This window comes from Pelmatolapia mariae, linkage group LG3_W, assembly GCF_036321145.2.
Source record: "Pelmatolapia mariae isolate MD_Pm_ZW linkage group LG3_W, Pm_UMD_F_2, whole genome shotgun sequence".
In the NCBI taxonomy this organism is placed as follows: domain Eukaryota; kingdom Metazoa; phylum Chordata; class Actinopteri; order Cichliformes; family Cichlidae; genus Pelmatolapia; species Pelmatolapia mariae.
In genome coordinates this window covers 59,852,821-59,873,710 of record NC_086229.1, presented here as the reverse complement: position 1 = coordinate 59,873,710, position 20,890 = coordinate 59,852,821, and the positions used below count along the sequence as shown (strand labels likewise).

At 41.4% G+C, this 20,890-nt stretch overlaps 1 protein-coding gene across 1 annotated transcript in view; it reads left to right on the top strand.

Annotated features, from left to right (window-relative positions):
• Positions 1-20,890, top strand: part of npy2rl (neuropeptide Y receptor Y2, like) — a 79,187-nt gene that overhangs the window by 23,432 nt on the left and 34,865 nt on the right. The window contains exons 2-3 of the mRNA XM_063469708.1: positions 14,522-14,764; positions 16,823-16,955. Of these exons, the coding sequence (XP_063325778.1) occupies positions 14,585-14,764; positions 16,823-16,955 (313 nt within the window). The 5' untranslated portion in view covers positions 14,522-14,584. The remainder of the gene's footprint in view (positions 1-14,521; positions 14,765-16,822; positions 16,956-20,890) is intronic.

The window sequence follows — 20,890 nt, the reverse complement described above, 5'->3', positions numbered from 1 at the left end:
TTAAAGTTAGACATTTTGTTTTTATTGGAAATGTATTTGCTAAATATATTTAGAACAAAAACTTTAGTTTTGAAAATGTGGCAGTATCAAGAGGTTGAATACTATTTATGAAAGTTAATACATTATGAAATACAATTATTTTAATCAAGCTTACGAGAAAATCATAATGGCAGCATTGTCGTAGGGCTATTTCACACAGGCCTTAGACACCAGTCAGCTTCAGGTCATAAGGGAAATGTGTATATATGGATGTGGCTGGCTCACTTAGTGAAATCAGTTGCAAAGAGGCTGCTACACCAAAAAAAACTCTGCTTTTAATTGCTTTAGTTGTAAGCACATTGCCTCCACTGCCCATAGTCTGCACTGACTTAAATACTGGATGAACGTCAGTGAAACTCATTAACTATGAGTCAGACCAACAATGGAGACAGTTCGCCTGGTAAAAGTTGTGCCTTACTGCTGCACCCATCACTCTTCAAAAGGTGTGGAATTCTCATGATTTAAATCCATATTAGCATTAAAACATCCCGCTTTTAGAGGAGCAGAGGATGAAGAGTAAATGTATCCACACCATCTCCTCTTGTACTGATTCACTGAGCCCCTTCACATTCTTATAGCCTCACAGGAAAGCTGAGGTCTGGTTGTATGAAGCAGTGCCTCTGCCTAAACATGGAGCTCTTTTGAAATAGCTTGTGGTGAACTTTGAATGACCAAAAAGATTTTTTTATATATCAGTCGAGAATAGGGGCAACTTCTTCTGCATATCATACCAGCTGCTTATCTGTCTGTGGTCTTGTTTGAAATTCTTTGCACATTATTGGTTCTGCAATGTTTTAGCTGTCTAATGTAACATCAGCATTGTTGTTGCAGCATGGTGGAACTGTTCTGGAAATCCCAGGCCGCTAATTTGAGCTTATTCTTCACTTTTATATGTGCAGCGGGGGTGGTTTAAAAGAGTTTGAGTCCAGCCTACTCCAAATGAATTTCTGTAACACCATTCTGATAAAAGAGAAATGGATAAGTAAAACATCGGCCTAAATTGTACGCCTTTGCTGTCATGCATTCATCCATGCACGTTCTCTATTAGTTACTAGCCTATTTAATGACCAGACTTAGATCATTGATCTTACATGATTGAAAATGATGATTCAGAACTAAGTAATGTGATTTTTAGGTGTGTGATATAGGAAAACAGTACAAGTAAAGTTAGTATTTGTAACATCACTATCAAGTCTGTGATGTCCCCAGAGCATACAAACAATGTCATTATAAAATGAAAAATAAAGATACTTCCCAAATCTGGGAAATTATTTTGTCATAGCAGCTGAAATGATTATAAAATAATAACAATGATGGTAATAATATCTGCCAGATGCTTCTCTGCCAGACAGATGTATTACAGAGCATGTGGGTAGCTTAGCTGATTCAGACTGTTAGAGACAGTGCGTCAGAAATGGATGACCCCATTTGTAGCCAACCACAAAGCCACCTACTTGATCAGTTCACTCAGTGTCACCTGCTCCGATGCTGCTCCCACAGCAGACGGCAGCAGAGTGATAAAAATCTCTATCAAGTTGTTGCATAGATTGCAGTTTTTAAAAATGATTTATTATTATTATTATTCAGTTCAGTTTTATTTGTAGACTGCCAAATAACAATAACAGAAGCCTCAAGAAGTAGTCCTGCCCATCGCTAGTTCTCCAACCATAACCACTGCAGAACTGTTAGGGCATGATTTCGCAAAGGCTGTTTCTCAGACAGATCATACAGTTCATAGAACCTACAGAAATACTCTATGATGATTGTACTGAAAGTCTGCACTGTGCGACATCAGCTGGTATATTCATAACATTTCTCTTACTCTTAAGCTTTCAGTGCAGCTTTTATATATAAAAGCTAATTGTGAATCAACATTAGTGGGTCCCTCAAGAATTGAAAATTATGTGGCAAAAAAAGTGATTATTAGAACACGGATATCCGAAAACACACAAAGACATTTATTGTTTCTTTATTTTTGATGTGATATTCTTAAAGTGCACAATGAAAGCCATTATTTCTTCATTTCTGCTCTTCGGGTTTCAAGTCAGCCTCAGTTTCCTGTGACTTAAGATCAGGCTCCTCGATCATGATCCTGTAGAACTAGCTAACATTATTACTTTGCTTTGGCATCCCCAAAGAATGCAAAGAGTAATTTCTAAGAAAAAAACGTCCCTCTGCTTCTTAGAAATACTCTTTAAAATCACCAATATTCAAAAATATGCCACACTTTACTATTCTACTCTTGGAAAGCCTGCAAACAACCTTAAAAGATGTTTAAGGATTCTGGGAATCAGGAAAACATGGCTGGTTTATCACAACAGTAAAGAACTTTAAAGTTGACACTGAGCTCAAAACGTATCATTTGTGAAATCATCCTCTGGTGCAGATGCAAGATTTATGTCTGCAGTCACAGAGAAAAGACAGAAACAGATACTGTAGCGTGGCTCCAGAGGTTAAGAGTCTTAACTGAAACAAATTAGTTTCTTGCTTCTGGAGGCAAATCTCAGCAAGCATGCGATGCATAGAGAAGGCATCTCTTCTGTCTGTGTTCAGTAACAAACAAAGTATTTTAGGACTATATGTGGCTTTGAGAGAGGGATTAATTGAAGCAGTCATTTAAACTTTGGTCACCAGGCATGAGACTTTAAATATATTTTTGGAAGTGAATGCATCACATTTACAGAGAGAAGCCAGAGGTCCGGCATCAGTTTGAAGCTACACTTCACTTATTAGTTCTTCTAAGCCTGTGCTTTGATCCATTTTTTTCTGCATCAGCTCTTTTTAATTTTGAACCTTACACAAGAGGTTTGGCACCAGAAAGCTTTAATTTACATTTTAAAGGCTGACCTTTATGTTGCGCTGTTGAAGTTCTGTGTTACAACCAAAATTAGCTGTGATGTGACAAAATTAGAACAAAGCTATAAAATGACTAGAAATTAACGGGTTTGGCCTCTGCTCTTCTTCTTTTACTTAGTGGACGTGATATTATTTAATCGGTGGTTGACGTCAGATATGAGTTTATTAAATTCAGTTTCATTTTAGGATATCTTTCCAACAGTTGTTCAGGGTTCATGGATAGTTTCCTTAAAGGCTTTCAGTGCTTCTTCTTGAAATTTTGACACAACACAAAAGCTGGCCAAAGAATCCCAGCTATTCCAAAATTACAAACCAAGCAATGGTTCAGTCAAGAATAACAATTTGTATAACTGTCTAATATTATTATCTAGTGGTGGACCTCGATTTTTTTCTACTATTCTATTATTACTCTTCTACTATATCTAGATGATATCCTGGTGGCTCTTTTGACTGGCTCCCGGAAAGCATCCGGACATTTTCCGATGCTAAGCTCCGCATTAGCTTGTGCTGCTGTACTGGCCCACCTATCGCCGTCGGCGTAGATTGCGTTGACCACCGATGCGTCGGACATAGCGGTGGACACCGTGCTGGAACAGCACGTGTCCAGCAACCACTTGCCTTTTTCAGCCATACGCTACGGGACAAGGAGCATAAATACAGCATTTTTGACCAGGAGTTGCTGGCTCTCCACCTGGCAATGCGTCATTTTTGGTTTTTCCTCAAAGGTCATAATTTACCGCGTACGTGGACCACAAACCTTTGACATTTGCGATGTCCAAAGTATCTGACCCATGGAGTGCACACCAGCAGTGCCATTTGGTGGCTATTTCTGAGTTTACGATGGACATTCAGCACGTGGTTGGTAAGTCCAACCATGTGGCTGACTGTTTGTCCCACACACTAGTTTCTCCTATTTATGTTGGCATAGACTATTACGCCATGACTGCTGACCAGAGTGGTAACTTGGACATCCTTGCCCTTAAGTCTGCTCAGACAGGCCTCATCCTGGAGGACAGACCGGTGCAGGATGGCGGTCCTCCCCTGGTCTGTGATGTTTCCACCAGTCGCCCATGCCCGGTGGTTCCCATTTCATGGTGTCGTCGCATTTTTGACTCATGCATGCTCTATCACATCCAGCGGTCCGGGCCTCTGTTAAACTGGTCAGCTCCAAGTTTTTTTGGCCAGGCCTTCACAAAACTGTGAAGGAATGGGCCCTAGCCCTGATACCTTTGTCCCAAAGACTTTAGAAACTTATAAGTTTGTTTTGTCAGGCGATGCCCATAGTACACCACTGCGTCTGCTGTATGACAGCCCGTTTAGAGTCCTTGAATCGGACCGGAAACATTTTGTTTTGGACTTTGGAGGTCGTAGGGAGACTGTCTGTGTTGATAGACTTAAACCTGCATATGTTCTTGCAGACAATCAAGTAGTGTCAGCCCAGGCCCCCCACCGCGGCCGCCTATCTTCCACGGGGTTAACTGACTCTGGTTTTCCCCCTAGGAGCACCCCTCAACCGACGGACTTTTTAGTTTTCTCCAGCCTTTCCTTTTTCTGCCCACACCACCTAATTCTCAGGATAGAGTTTCCTCTACCAGTTTTCTCCCTCCCAGGTTTAGCCTTTCCGCCTGTTTGCTTAAGCCCAGGGTCCTGGACTAATAGGAGACACTACTGCGTGTTCGAGGAAGGGGGGGACCACCAGGAGGCTCCAGTCACACTGGATGCGAATGGGTTAGCTTTGGTGCTTATAATGCTCAGTTCTGTGAAGCGGAGATTAAAGTTGGAGTAAAATATTATATTATTATAATATTAGGATCTCTCGTGTTGTCTTTACATACCTCCCCATTCTGTTAGTTATCTTATCCTCGCCGCTTGCGAAAGCTGTAAATACTAGAGTCCTTATATACCATCCAATGTAAGGTTTAAACCACAGCAGCCCAAAGTAACAATATTGGCAATTACCAGAATCATTTTTGATGTTTCTGTAATGGTTAATCCACCAGTAGTCAATTCAGTTCAGTTCAATTCGTTTCAGATTTATTTATATAGTGCCAATCCCAACAGTCGCCTCCATGCATTTCATATTGTAAGGTAAAGATCCTACAATAATACAGAGAAAACCATAATTGTTGGCTAGCTGTTGTTAACACGATAACTTTGAACTCCTCCCTCTCATCCAAGAATGGTCCCTTCTGGCCAGTGTAGGGGAGTAACGGAATACATGTACCGCCGTTACGTATTTAGAATACAAAATATGAGTAACTGTATTCCGTTACAGTTACTGTTTAAAAAGGTGGTATTCAGAATACAGTTACTTTGTTGAAATAAATGGATTACACGGCGGTACTTTCCTGTTTCATATTGTGGCGGGTCAGGACTGTTTGGGTTTTGTTTGACAGCTACGCTCTGTTGTTCCAGGCGGCAGCGTTACGGTTGCCATGGTTACAGGGTGACGCTCTCTCTCTCTGCGTGTTTCCTGGGTGAGAGAGTGCTTTTTTGTTGTTGTTGTGCTAAGCTAAAAGGCAGAATGCTACGAGCCCATTTGTAAGTAAGCTATTAAGACTCAACTGTACACTGTGTTCGTGTTTTCCTCCGGAAAAAATAAGTTCCGTTGGAGCAGCCTTTCAACGCCTCTCTCTGTCTCTCGCTAGCAAAGTTGACCCAGACAACAAAGTAAAGCTAGTTTTCAGCTACGAGCCCGACACGGAACCCACCGTATTAGCCAGAGGTCCCTTTACTACGGTTCGGAGCCGTGGACCTTCAGTAACAGTAATAAATCACAGCAATAGTACATTCACGTAGTTGTAAACAGCATGATAATATATTAAGTAATCCAAAGTATTCAGAATACGTTACCCTCATTGAGTAACGTAACGGAATACGTTACAGAATACATTTTGGGTCATGTATTCGGTATTCTGTAATGGAATACATTTTAAAAGTAACCTTCCCAACACTGCTTCTGGCTAAAAAAACACCCAAACCACTAACCTTGAGGCTTTGAAATGTCAAAGTTCATGGCTGACATCTACATCTACTTTGTAAAAATAGGTTCTTTGGTTATAACTACTTATTAATTCTTTCCTTTATTTCAAAAAAGTAATCATTCAGTAATTTTTAAGCTATGAATCAAACAGGCATACCCTCAGATTCAGTGCATGACAATGACTTGGACTGCAGTCTGGATGTATTGCTCCTAGTACAAGGAGCAGGGCGCCTTTCACATGTCTGTGCCCAGAGGCCAGTTAATACATAACAGATGAATATTAACCTTTTCAGCTAACTCTGGCAGTTCTTTGCAATTCTTTCAGTCCTCTGATGACCAATGAATGTGACTGACTAAACTAACACAAACACACAGCCCTCACCTGTCTCTTTTTGTATACATATAAACATGAAAAAGATGCTTTGTTGAGTCCTTTTGTGAGTTTAGTTTGCTGAGCACTGTCTTGCAGTGTTGTGTTTCTTGTGGCGAGTATGATTCGGCACAGTCACTGATCCTGTCAGCCGAGAGAGAGAGCAGGAGGGAGCTGAATGCCCTCTAGCAACTTGCTCAGTGAATCAGCTCGCTGGGGTGTGTGTGTGTTTGTGTGTGAATGTGTTTCTTTTTATGTGTTTATTCCCACATGGATTTGTGTGAGTGCATGTGCAAGTGCATTCAGATTCACATTGGTGTGTGTTTGTGTTACATTTCTTGTGTTGTTGTGTGTGTGTGTGTGTGTGTGTGTGTCTGTCTGTCTGTCTGATGAAATGTCCTTTGAGGCTTGTTTAACTGACCTACATATCAGAGCTGTGAAATGGAGAGGTCACAGTTGCATGTGCATGGTAGTGTTCAGAAACTATGACACAGCTGGTGTGACATCTTCCCACCTGTGAACCACACAGTCTGACTTTGTGCACCATTATACACAAACTAGAAACTTTCTTCCAAGATGGCACCTATCCATTTCAATTTAGGTTCTTGCAGTAGGTGGACATCTGGAAATAATAATACAACAAAATAACAATAAAAAAAAGACTATTTTGTATAGCACAGAATTGCGAAGCTCTTCTGGTTTTTACACATTGTCAAGATTGTAACTGAACTCAGAGAAGCTGTTGCTGGTTTTGCTTTCACTGTCTAACACACTAGACTACAGTACAACGGCTACAGTACAATCAGATTAAGATGTACCAATTTTTCCACTAGTACCTACTTCGTTCGACTCGACTTAAGTCAGATTTTAGGATTTTCCATTACGTGATAGTATCTGCTCGGTCGGGGTTGAAAATGTGACATCAAGGAGACTACATCCCACAAAACGGCCAATGAGAGCGGCTCCTTCACAAAAATCAAAAATGTCATTTTTAAAACTCAGCAACGAGGAAAATTATTATATAATTCCCCAACAGCTTGTGTCAAAACAAATGACCAAATATCCTCCAGCTTCTGTCTCCTGAGGGGCACCAGGCAGGGATGCCCACTTTCCCCTTCACTGTTTGCAATTTTTATTGAACCACTAGCAGCAGCAGAATTCAGTAATTAAGGGCATAAAGTGCAAGAACGTGGAACATAAAATCAGCCTTTATGCGGATGATGTGTTACTTTTTCTCCAAAACTCACAAACCAATATCTCTGGGGTGATTGAATTGATAAACTCTTTTGCAAGAATATCAGATTACTCAATTAACTGGTCAAAATCTACAGTCCTTCCGATTAATTGCTGCTTCCATAATTCTTCTTCTACACCACTGCAATCGGGAAATATAAAATATTTAGGTATTACTGTTTCTCCCAAGCTTGCAGATCTAACTAAATTAAACCATATCCTACTTTTAAAGAAAGTAGAAGGTGATCTGGCTAGATGGAAATGTCTACCCATATCACTCATGGGAAGGGTTGCCGCTATAAAAATGATGGTTTTACCAAAAATAAATTATTTATTCTCAATGATCCCAACTAAACCGCCACAAGATTGGTTCAGATCTCTAGATTCATATATGTCCAAATTCCTTTGGAAAGATAAACCCCCACGTATAAGCTTAAAAACACTACAAAAGACCAAGGATAAAGGAGGATTAGAACTACCTAACTTTCAGCACTACTTCTTTGCCAACAGGCTTTAATTTATCTCAGGATGGCTAAAACATACCCTCTTAGATGAACCTTGGCTAGATGTAGAACAAGCACTTTGCAATAATCTAGAGATTTCAGATCTACCGTTTATCAGCTCAAACATCCAACGACATGAATGCTTCAAAAGCGTCAACATCAGCTCTTCTCTGACAGCATGGTGGGAGTTTCTGAAGTTGACAGAGTCTTCATTAATCCCATGCAAACGTACACCTATCTGGAACAACCCTGACATATTACAAAACAATAATATGATAAACTTTTGAGATTGGAGTGGTAAAGGAATCAAATATTTAGAACATATACTAGAAGGAACAGAATTTATTCCATTTGACAGACTAGTTACACAATATGGGATCAACAAGAAAAGATTTTTAGAATATCAACAAATTAAATCCATAGTAAAAAAGAAATTTAAACCGGGTCAAGTTGAACTACAAACACCACCAAGTGTGGTACAATTTCTTACTCTTAAAACCCCCAAATTACTTTCCAAAATATACAGAATGCTTTCTAAAACAGATGAATCAATATCACTTCCTATTGCAAAATGGGAAGCGGATTTATCAGTTAACTTAGACCAAAACTTCTGGTCTCAGATATGCTTAAAAACCTTTCATTTAATTAGAAATCCCAGTCTTCAATTAATTCAATACAAAATACTACATAGAGTGCACTATACAGGTCATCGGATGTTCAAGATGGGCTTTACGTCTACCAACAACTGCTCACACTGCCAAACCAATTCACCGGACAATTATATCCACGCTCTTTGGTTCTGTCCACCAGTTCAGAAGTTTTGGCGCGAGATATGTGAAGACTTATCGAAGTGTCTGAAATGTAACATTCCAACTTCCCCTTTAGTGTGTTTGTTGGGCAGCTTAGATTATGTCAGTACAGAAAAGAATATAGCCCATGTGGTTTTCACTGCCCTATGCATAGCCAAGAAAACAGTCCTCATGATCTGGAAAAATAAAAATAATCTTAATTCTAACCAATATAGAAATTATCTATTAGATTACATTAGTCTTGATACAGCCTCTGCCACCACATCAGATCAATTGCTCTGGGCTACTTTGATCAGCTCCATCACCTAGTGGGGGTGGGGGGTCATAGTTTGGTCCCACCTTCACTGTTGTGATTGGTGTGGGGGTAGGGACAGGCTTGGGGCATCGGGGGATTCCCCAGGAGCATCTTCCTTGGAGGGCTCAACCCGGGGTAGCGGTCATGACCTATTAAGGGCTCTGTTGGCTCTTAGGTGACGGTTTCCTCGTGGCTGTGTGCAGTGGGGCTAGGGGAGGGTCTGTGCTGACGGACGTGGGTTACTGACCTGGTAGCCTGGCTGCCCCTGGGTGGGTCCGGGACGGGCGTGGGGTTCTGGGGGTGCTCCATCTCTGGGCTGGGGCCCTGGCTGGGCCTTGGGGGCTTGGATCCTGGTTGGTGTGTTGCCGGGGTTGTGGGCGGGTGGGTGTATGGGGGCCTGGCCCTGGCGCAGGGTGCCGCCAGTGCATCGAGCCACCTGGGGGGCTCTTCAACTGGTGGGGGAGGCTGTTACATCTTGCAGGAGGTCTCCTCTATCCTGGAACTCACTCTGCAGGAGGGGGAGATATAGGAGAGGTGGAGGAAGATCTCAGCCTGGGCGTTTATTGTCTTGTGTAGTCTGGAAGATGAGTGGATGACGGGGTGGGTGCAGTTTTCTCTGTGGTGGGGTCGGGTGGGCTATCCCGGGCTCTGTGGGGCCAGGCGGTGCTGCTGAACTGGGCCCCAGTCCGGATGGGCCTGGGCCCCCTTTCCCTGGCGGGTTGCGGAGTATGGGGGTGCCTACTGGGGTCAGCGGGGGAGCTGGCCCCAGGGAGGGGTCACTTGCCCCTCCCTTCCTTCCCTCCCCATCTCCAGCTGCCTCCCTCTTCCCGCTCCACCACAATCACCCACACATGCAGGGCCTTGGGGTAAAGGTGTGTCACCAGGGTGCAGGGGAGGCATCCCCCCCCCTGTCCCCTTCTGGCTGCCTGTACCTCAATTTTATCCCACAACTTAGACATTCACATTACTCACACTCTCATAACATATACATATACATATAGGATCTTGGGGGTGGGCACGCTACATGGAATCCAAAAGACCATCAGGGTGTACAACCTCACCCCTGGCGTCGTTGCCCACCTCTCAATTTTAAATACATGTAGACATTGAGGGCTATCAATGCACCTTAGCACACACATGCATCAACACTACATATGAGCGGGCGGAGGGAGGTTTGGAGTCTTCACACACCCCCGTTCTCTGCGACCTGCTGGAGCGGGGGGGGTGGGGGGGGGGGGGCTGTGAGGAGGAGTTGGCCGTCCGATTGGGGTCTGGAATGTGGGGCCTCCCTGCTGCTGCGGAGTCGGGGCGGTCTGCTTCTCTCCACCCCAGGGAAAAGGGTAACACCACCTGGGTCTGGGTGCAGTTTCCCCCTCCAGGGGCAAGGGTACCTAGACCTGGGGCTTAGAGTATGCTTGGGGAGTGTGACTGTGTGTACAGCGTCTCTTTATGTCTGTCTCCACGTTGGGTGAGTGTTGAGTAATTGCATATGAGAGCAGTAGGGTGGGAATGGATGTTTGTGTCTGTGTGTGCCTGTATGTCTGTGTCCATATGTCAGGTTGGGTATCAGATGCCACCTCTCTAGGGACATCTCAGGCCCTCCAAGGTATGGAGGCCTATCTCCCCCCACCACTTCTCCTGCCAGTGGCAGAAGCCCTCAGGCATCGGTGCATTGGTGGTTCTTTGTGTCCGGGGATGGGCGTCCAGGTACACATCGGCTCACTTCTTGGTGGCTGCTTATCGGGGCCTGGAGCCTGGGGCTCGCTCGGGCCACTTCGGGGATGGGGTGCCCTCGGCCTCTCGGCCTGGGGCTCGGTCACTCTGGCACAGCTGGCTGCCGGCGGAGCTCACGGGCACGTCACTGCAACCCCCCCTGGCTTCTGCTCCGCGGCTGCTGAGTGACCCCTCATCTGGGGCTCTCCTCAGCTCTTTCTGGGATAGTGGCGCGGCTGCCCCTCTGTTGGTCTTCCTTGGTCTCTTGTGTTCTGAGGGCCTCTGGATGTCTGGAGTCTTGATCTCCTCCATACCTGCTTCATGCCCTGGAGGACGGGGCTGTGGCCCCCCACAACCTCTAGCAGATCATTACATGAAGGAACCTTTTAAAACCAAGCGCGCTCATGCTCACAGGTGTACACACAGGTGATCACACACACAAACTACACCCTTTTTGGCTCCTACCTCAAAGCACACTGTGCGCTGTCGATCTTACGTGCTGCACAATAATGTTTAATATTTAGTATTTACTGTTATATTCACATAGATCATCGTGATGTTGTTTATTATATTGCTCTCTTTTTCTTCCGCTTGTTTTCTCTTTCTTTTTTTTTCTCAACAGGTGATCCAGGTGATCGATATATGTATTTTTTGTCTGCTTATTTTGTTGGTTTTTGTTTTTTGCCCTTTATCCCCGTCCCTCTTCTCCGCTGTTTTTCTTTCCCTCTTTCTTTCTCCCCTTTCTTTTCCTCAGTCAAGTCTGTCCCGTATTTAACAAGTGAAAATAAAAAATAAAATAAACAATAAAAGGTGAATCAAATAGACCATTACGGCAAGGCTGGGATGGTCCATTTGGTAAAGTAAATCCGTTGGGCATCTTTCTTCACCTTTAGACAATAATTCTGATGGCAAAAGAGCCAAACGGGACAGGCAAAAAAAAAAAAAATTACTACACAAAAATCAACATTGTGGTCCCCGAGTCTGATGCAAAGCCATAGACCAAGCAGCACACATACCATTGCCTCAATGTCTGTGTTGAATATGAATGATGTCACAGTCTTTCCGACATTTTGCTCTAATCACCCCAAGCACATTGAGGTGGTATTATAATTGAATACCACCTCAATGTGCTTGGGGTGATTAGAGCATGGAAAATGAATAAAACTGAGTAGAGTACAATTGAGTAGAGTCGAGCAAATCCAAGTAGGTACTATAGGAAAAGAGGCTATAGTGTCCACTCAGCTTGTTCAGCTCCAGCCTTTGTTAATGGGACATAAGCATGCTGATATAAACTACTGATGCTATCAATTCCAATGGAACCGGAGTTATGCAGAATTAGACAAGTTTCAAGGATCTGTAGTCAACTATGACCATAAAGAGGCAGTAATTTATAGATGGCAAACAGGCCAGCAGCTTTGTGACAAATGAGATCACTTTCACTTTTAATTGATTTTTATGTTAAGGTTTCATTGGGTAAGCACTGCTTGGCTTGCATGCCCAATTTTTGAAATTAGACTCACATAAAGATATAAAAAGTGAGAAATCTGACATTATGGAATGTGCCCTTAAATATAAGTCATCAAAAAACAGTGTCCCCACAGTCAATAAAATCAGTACTTTGCATTTGTGTGTGTAATGTAACTGCTAAAGTTTTTGCAATTACCTTCCTAGAGATTATGGATATTGCATTTTATAAAGCATCTGAAACTTAACTACTACTTAACTTAAGTTGCTTTTTTTCCTGGTCTTATCAAATCCTGGTGATAAGAAATACAAAATCCAGTACTAGTTTTTAAATGCCCAAACTTTGTAGGCTCTCAGACTTTTACTTTGTCCACATGGGCTAAATGAGCAGCAATATTAACAGCCTGAAGGTGTAACTCCACTGAGAACTGCCCAGTATTGCGCCAATCTGCTGCTCTACCAACCAGGCCAGACGTTTCTGCCTGCTGCAGGGCACCTCGACACTTAGGATTAAGTCTTTTGATGAGATTTTTGATGCAAAAATTTTGATACTCAAAACGAGACAAAATAACAATATTTTTTTTAATCAAAACCAGATATTTAAAAGTGCACACTTTTTAAACTGCTGCTGTTTTAACTGGATATTATTGTTGGTAATGCAAGCAGGATGAGGTCAGTTACTGTTTCACCAGTTAAATTTAGCATTGTTAGTTTTATTTATCTCAAATTAAAAATAAATATTTTGTCAGAGTATCTCAGGAATGTTTAACACTTTTCAACTTTGTTTATTTATCGTTATATTAACGTTGTTGTTGTTGTTGTTTTTGGTGTAATTATTCATTGATTGTCATATATGTAAGCATTTGGTGTGTTTCACTGTTCTGCAGATTATCTGAGGCTCTACTTTTGGGAGTAATCTGATCTCATTTATATTCTATGCTGCTTTCCAGGAACAGGGATTAAGGATAACATTGTGACACAGGTTGATTTGACAGTGACCTGATTACTTTTAGGTGTGTGTGAAAATGGGTAATGTGATTTTCATAAAATGAAGGCATTGTAGTTGTCGAGTAAAAAAGTATTTTTCACAAACCTCAGCTTCACATTTTCAAAACAACAATGTTTAGGGTTCAGCTGAATGTTATTTTACTTATATGGCACCAAATAAAATAAAGAAACATTCCCCTCAAGGTGCTTTATATTATAAGGTAAAGACCCTACAATGACATTTCATATTGTTGCAGGATGAAGTGTCCCTGATTTAATGCCGTGTTTAGTGGGGTATTGTAGTAATCTGTCTGTGTTTACAGCAGCATGGATAGTTATTATGGGCAAACACCAATGGCTGACTTAAACTGGGGTTTTAGAGTAATCAGTGTCAAATAACATGGTTTTCCTGCTTTAACCTGATTGCTTGCTGTAATCTGTTGAGTATGACGTGAATTAAAACAAAGTTTATTGATATGGCTTGCAGATTTAATTATCTCGTTACTTGCCATTGTAGTGTCAAACACAGTATTTTCTAAATTTTCTCTATCAAACGTTCTTCCACTTGTCAGAAGAGCTCCCCCTTCAAAAATCCTTTCATCATGTGTGAAAAATGTTGAACATATTTTAGTCTTTTGATTCGTTTTTAAACTATTGTAACATCACTTATATTGTTAAAAAAGTTACAGTTGGAGGTGTTTGGATTCAGGACACAGAAGTTTCAGTTATGTAACTGCAGATCTAGCATAGCCTTTTTTAAACATTCATTCTTGAATAATCAGGCCCCATCTTATCTTAAAGACATTAAATTCAAATATTAATTTTTGCAAAATTTTCATTTCTGTTTGTTAACTACTTGTACTGTTACTTGGGTTAACGTTTTAAATCATGACTTTTAGTTAAATATTCATTATGTTTTTAGCTGACCTTGTTTTTAATCAGCCACATATTTAGCCTTCTTTGCTTTGTTCCTCTATGAAATCTGTTTGGGAATCATTAAAGGTCACAGTTAGTGACTAGCCGGTTAAAGGAATAAAAGAGTCAGATCTTTATCTGAGCATTTGAGTGAAGCTATAAAATAAGATTAAATATTCGATTCAGGTAGTAGAATGGTCATGCTGCTCAATAATATGACACAGCTTTATCAATCAGTCGGTGTAACTTATGTAAGATGTACTTCAGTTCGAAAAAACTCCATATACTCTCCTCTTTCTTTAAGCATGTTAATTTAACATTTGTCCATTGGTATATTTCTTTGTTTTCCCACAGGTCCTGTGAGTATAACTGTGTGACTGTAAAATGGCGCTGCCAGCTAAGCACATATGATCTGACATGGAGGCCATCATTGCAGTCAACTCCACACAGGACGAGCTCCCACCCGACGATGACTCCCTTAACAATGCTTTCCTCGAATACGACCCTAACACTGGTGTCGCTCCCTCAGCTCTTCCTACACTGGCATTTGAAGGAGTGAATTTCTTAGAGGACCCCATCAGCCTACCAAGTGTACAGGTATTGGTCTCACTTTCATTAATTTTTCCATTATGAGGAAAAACATGAATAATTTATCCACTTCTAGTACCTCAAATCTGCCTGGCAGGCCAACAGTATAATAACTTACTGGAAATGATGGGCTATCACAATAAAAAAATATAGCATGTATTCTCATATACTTTATGAATTTGCCTAAATGATTTTTCCACCTTGCTATACATATAACTATAGAATAGAATAGAATAGAATAGAATTAGAATATAATTCAACTTTATTGTCATTGCACATGTCACAAGTACAGGCAACGAAATGCAGTTTGCATCCATCCAGAAAGTGCTTTAGCCATGATATTACAAAATATATATTAGCAATAATATAGCTATATTACAGAAGTGGGTCTGTTATAGGTATGAGGGTACAAAATATGGGCCCATTATGGGTATGTTACAATGTACACGGCATGAAGGTTTGTCATGAATATGTTATAACTATAAGTATGCACAGGCTGTAGTGGTGTACAAGCTATGTACAGGCTATGAACATATATGAAAACTATACAGAAATATGAAATTAAAAAAGCTATACAGAAATATGAACTATGCAAGTTATAAACAGTTGTAGAATTCAAATTATCGTATTGTACAGAATGTTTGTTTATACAGAATTATACAGTAGTGCAGTTAAGATAAGTGAAATATGTGGATAATTTCTACAGAGGCTACATAAAGTGCTAGTGGTTGTGAGTGGTGGTTCAGTCCATGTTATTATTGTGTGTATCAGGGTCCAGTTGTCCATTTGTTTGTTCTTGTCCATTGTGTGTGTGTTGGTGGTTGTGGGTGTGTGTATGTTCAGTCCATGAGTTTAACGTTGGTCAGATGTCAGGAGGCAGAGGTCAGGAGTCTGACAGCTGTAGGGAAGAAGCTGTTCCGGTACCTGGTGGTCTTAGTCCGGAGGCTCCTGTAGCCCCTCCCAGAGGGCAGGAGGGTGAAGAGTCCATGTGATGGGTGACTGGGGTCTTTGATGATTTTCCCAGCCCTTTTCAGACACTGCTTCCTGTAGATGTCATTTATGGCAGGAAGTGGTGCTTCGGCGATGCGCTGGGCAGTTTTCACAACCCTCTGCAACGCCTTCCGGTCCAAGGCAGAGCAGTTCCCATACCAGACTGTTATACAGTTGGTCAGGATGCTCTCGATGGTGCAGCGATAGAAGTTCACCAGGATGTCTGAGGACAGGTGGTTCTTCCTCAGAGTCCTCAGGAAGTAGAGGCGCTGGTGAGCCTTCTTGACCAGCTTGGAGCAGTTGGTCGTCCAGATGACTATAGTACTTCACCAACAACCTAACAGCCTTAGCTGCGTGCTAAAATGTAAACCCAAAATGGACATTTTTATTTTGCTTTATCTTAACAAGTTAATAATGAGACACTTTCAAAATCTAATATATAAATATATAAAATATATTTTTAAACTACAATAAAATGGTTTGAAATGTTGATTTTAATGGAGTTTGCAACACAGATATTAACTTGTTATTAGGAAGCCTACCTCAGAGTTCTGATTTGCTTTACTAATAAAACTATGACTAATTTATAAATAATAATAAAAAATGAATATAACATACACAATATACAGCTACATAAGAAGAAGCCCTTCACCTGGGGCAGTGCAAATAACGTTTTATTTTCAATTAATTCAATTCATGAATCTAAAATGATTGCAATTTTCCCCATTATTCCCATTTACCCTTACTTCAGTCTGCAATACAGCCAGTTGACAAGTGACTGTAGGTTCATATGCCCTGAATGTCTCTTATGTTTCAGTTTGTTTTTTATATTATAACACACTGTTTTACTCTCTGTGTAAACAAAACACGTTATAATTAAATAAATTTGGTAAAAGTAGGAAATAAAACATAAAACTGTCTAAAAGAAGAGTATAATATAATCTCGATTCATTCTTCAGTTGAGGGATACAAAAGTTCCACTTCACATCACCTCTGTTTATTCTAAATTAGTTTCTTCTGCTGCAACAATTTGCCTCTGAGAGATGTTTACAGCTGTTTGTTTGTTTTGTTTTACAGGTGGTGTTGATCCTGGCCTACAGTACCATTATTGTGCTGGGAGTTCTGGGTAATTCTCTTGTCATCTATGTCATCTATCGCTTCAAGACGCTCCGCACTGTCACCAACTTCTTCATTGCTAATTTGGCTGTTGGTAAGTTTATACATAGAGACACACGGCAGCAGCTTTTTGTTGCTTCTAATATAATACTGTCACTGTGCTCAGAGCAATAAAACACTTTCTGACATGTGTAGGTGGTGGTGTTTGTGTGTTTTTGTCTCCGAGTGCATGTCTTCTTAAAATTGTGGGGAACTTAATCTGTTTGGGAACATGAGCCCATGACAGAAATCACTCAAATTTAAGATTTAAAGATAAGAGTGAGGTTAAAAGTTTGGATTTGGTTGAGTTTATGGTAAAGCTAGGTTTGTGCTATTGTTAAAACAAGGACAGCTTCATGTTAAGGATTCCTCAGGATGACAAGTCTTCAAGAATTGTGCATTTATACAATTTATGCAATTGCAATTTATACAAGCACAGAGATAAGTCCATTTTTTAGAGCCCTAAGAAGATGATTACCCTTTCCTAACCTTCATTAGTGCTGTTTTGGTGCTTATTTACAATATTATTAGGAAGCACTGAATTCATTTTCATTGCTATGCAGATAATACCCAGTTTGATTTATTGATGAATGTAGATGATACATATTATGTACTTAAAATATAGGCATGTCTTCAAGACATCAAGAACTGGATGACCTCAAAGTTCCTATCTCAAAAGATCTTTCGCCATCTTACAATGCTGTGATTGCAGCCATTCCCCAACTCTCTGTGAATGGTACTCATGGCCATTGATCAGCGGGCTTTGATCAGTTGGTTTTGGTCAGTGGTTGTTGATCAATGGTCATGAGAATTTGCATAATTAAGATTAAGGAACTGACCTCCCAGCCCATTGTTCCTTCAGTGGGCTGGTTTCAGTCATTATGCAAATGTATTGTTTATAAGGTTGGGGAAACCTGCAGTCAGCTGAGACTGAAGAAGTCACTTGGATGAGTGACGAAACGTTTCTCCCACAAAACGCTACGTCCAGATGAAAAGAATCAACTTTTGGAGATATACTTACCTGGATGATTGAGCATGCATCAAGAACCCTCAAAGTTCCTACTTCTAAATTTAGACAAAGCTGAGGTTATGGCACTCAGTTCTAAAAGTCTGAGAAACATGGTGTCTAAGCAGATAGTTACTTACTGGGTAACATCAGCTTGGAGTCATCTTTAACAGGATTCACATTAAGATGCGAATCCTTCATTAAGCAAATATGTAGGACTGCCTTCATTCATTTGCTCAATATTGCTAAAGTTAGAAACGCCGTCTCAGAACAGCCTTCAGTTGATCCAGAATATTGCAGCAAGAGAGCAAAATGAGATTGAAAAAGGAGACTTTTCTCTAATATTGGCTTCTCTTCGTTGGCTTTGTGTTAAATTCAGAATTGAATTTAAAATCCTTCTCCTCACAAAAAAGGTATTGAATAATCAGGCTCTGCCATATCTTAAAGACCTTATATCAGCCCATTATACTAACAGAGCACTTTACTCTGACTGCACGCAGTGGTTTTGAAAAGTGGAGAACTGGAGATCGTTCATTCAGCCATCTCTAATATAGAACCGTCTCCCAGTTTGAATTTGAGAGACTGTCACTCTCTCTACTCTTGACACTAGGTTTAAAACTTTCTTTTTCTTGAAGGTTACAGTTGGCAAACTTTATCCTTGCTAAATCATTAGCAGTTATTATATTCTGGTTCTTGCTCCCATAGTGACTCTTTTGTCCTGAGTCTCTCTGATTTCTTCTCTTTCCAGTCAGTACCAAGGAGTTGAGGCAGATGGCTGCCCCTCCGTGAGCCTGGTTCTGCTGGAGGTTTAAAAGTTAATTTTAAGAGTATGATAGAACCAGGTTTGGCCACTCGTAGAAAAAATAGAAAGCCAGTACATATCCTGAAATGGAGATGTGTGGTATCAAGGCTTTCCCATCTTAATGCTTCCCACAGGAGGGATTTATGTGATTTTGATGCTGAAACTATTTCCGAATGTTTTCTGCCATTTTCATTGCTTGCTCTGTTCTTTCTCCATTGTAAGTTTTACACATCCAGATGCTCGTTCCAGTGTTAAAAGGTTGTGCCACAGACATTATGAGCCATTTCGCCTGAAAACCCCTCTTTGGATTGTTTCGTCACGTTAATAATGTTAGCGTTACCCATCTGGTGATCTGAATGATAAAAGTTAACTTAATGGAGACTGCCTTTGGTAGTATTCCTTTTAATCCCTGGTGGTTTTGTGGATTTTCATTTTTAGATAGTGATCAATGTTTACATGGCGCAAGCTCACATGTTTGAAGCCTGCTAGCAAGAGAAATGGCAGAGTGAGAGTGTAGTAGAAAGAAAAAAAAAAAAAGTTCCCAAGATGTTTCCCTGGAGAGGTTTATTCACCTCTGTTGCACTATCCAGTCATTCTACACTAGTGCCAACACTGAGTTCATCATTATTAGATCAATGAAATTGCATTATGAGGGCTAGATTTATGGGAATTGGTTAAATAAGTCCCAAAATGAAATTCAACCACTGAGAATGGTATGTCAACTTGATGTCAAGCGTAACAGGTAAACAGATGTGGTCTTCTAATGTCGAAGTTGTAATCTTGCAACGAGTTTGATAGACTTATAAGATAAGATAAGATAAGATGACCTTTATTAGTCCCACAGGTGGGAAATTTGTTTCGTTACAGCAAAAGTGCAAAGTTATGTAGCAGAAATTAGAAAACACTGGAATGCAATAAAATAAAATAAAATACTATATACAATAGAATAAAATAGAATAATATATACGATAGAATAAAATAGAATACAAATGCTATATACAACTGAGTAAGAAAATACAAAATTACAACTTTGTCAGAGAAAGAATTGCACATATAGCAGTCTTATTGCACATGTGTGGGTTTGATCAGCTGAAAAAGTCTTTGTTGTACAGTCTGACAGCAGTGGGGAGGAAAGACCTGCGAAATCTCTCCGTCCCACACCGTGGGTGCCGCAGTCTCCCACTGAAGGAGCTGCTCAGTGCTGTCACAGTCTCATGCATGGGGTGGGAGATGTTGTCCAACAGGGATGACAGCTTAGCCACCATTCTCCTGTCACTCACCACCTCCACTGGGTCCAGAGGGCATCCTAGAACAGAGCTGGCCCTTCTGATCAGCCTGTTCAGTCTCTTTCTGTCCCCAGCAGAGATGCTGCCGCCCCAGCAGACCACACCATAAAAGATGGCTGAGGCCACCACAGAGTCATAGAAGGTCTTCAGGAGTGGGCCCTCCACTCCAAACGACCTGAGTCTCCACAGCAGGTACAGCCTGCTCTGCCCTTTCCTGTAGAGGGCTTCTGAATTATGAGTCCAGTCCAGTTTGTTGTTCAGATGAACACCAAGGTACCTGTAGCTGTCCACAGCCTCAATGTCCATACCTTGGATGTTCAGTGGTTGGAATGGAGGATGTTTGTGCCTGCGGAAGTCTACCACCAGCTCCTTGGTTTTACGGGCGTTGATCTGGAGGTAGTTCAGCTGGCACCAGTCCACAAAGCCTTGAGTCAGTCCTCTGTACTCCTTGTCGTCCCCATCAGTGATGAGGCCGACTATTGCAGAGTCATCAGAGAACTTCTGCAGGAAGCACTGGGTGGAGTTGTAGGAGAAGTCTGCAGTGTAGATGGTGAAGAGGAACGGAGCCAGAACCATTCCCTGTGGGGCCCCCGTACTGCAGACGACCCTGTCCGACACACAGCCCTGAGTCCTCACATACTGTGGTTGGTCGGTGAGGTAGTCCAGAATCCAGGTAGTGAGGTGATGGTCCACTCCAGAGTTCTCAGCTTGTTCCTCAGGACCTTGGGAAGAATGGTGTTGAAGGCACTGGAGAAATCAAAGAACATGATTCTCACAGTGCTTCTCCAGGTGAGAGAGGGAACGATGTAGGAGGTGAATGACGGCATCATCCGCTCCAATGCCAGGTTGGTAGGCAAACTGAAGTGGGTCCAGTGATGAGCTCACCAGGCGCCGAA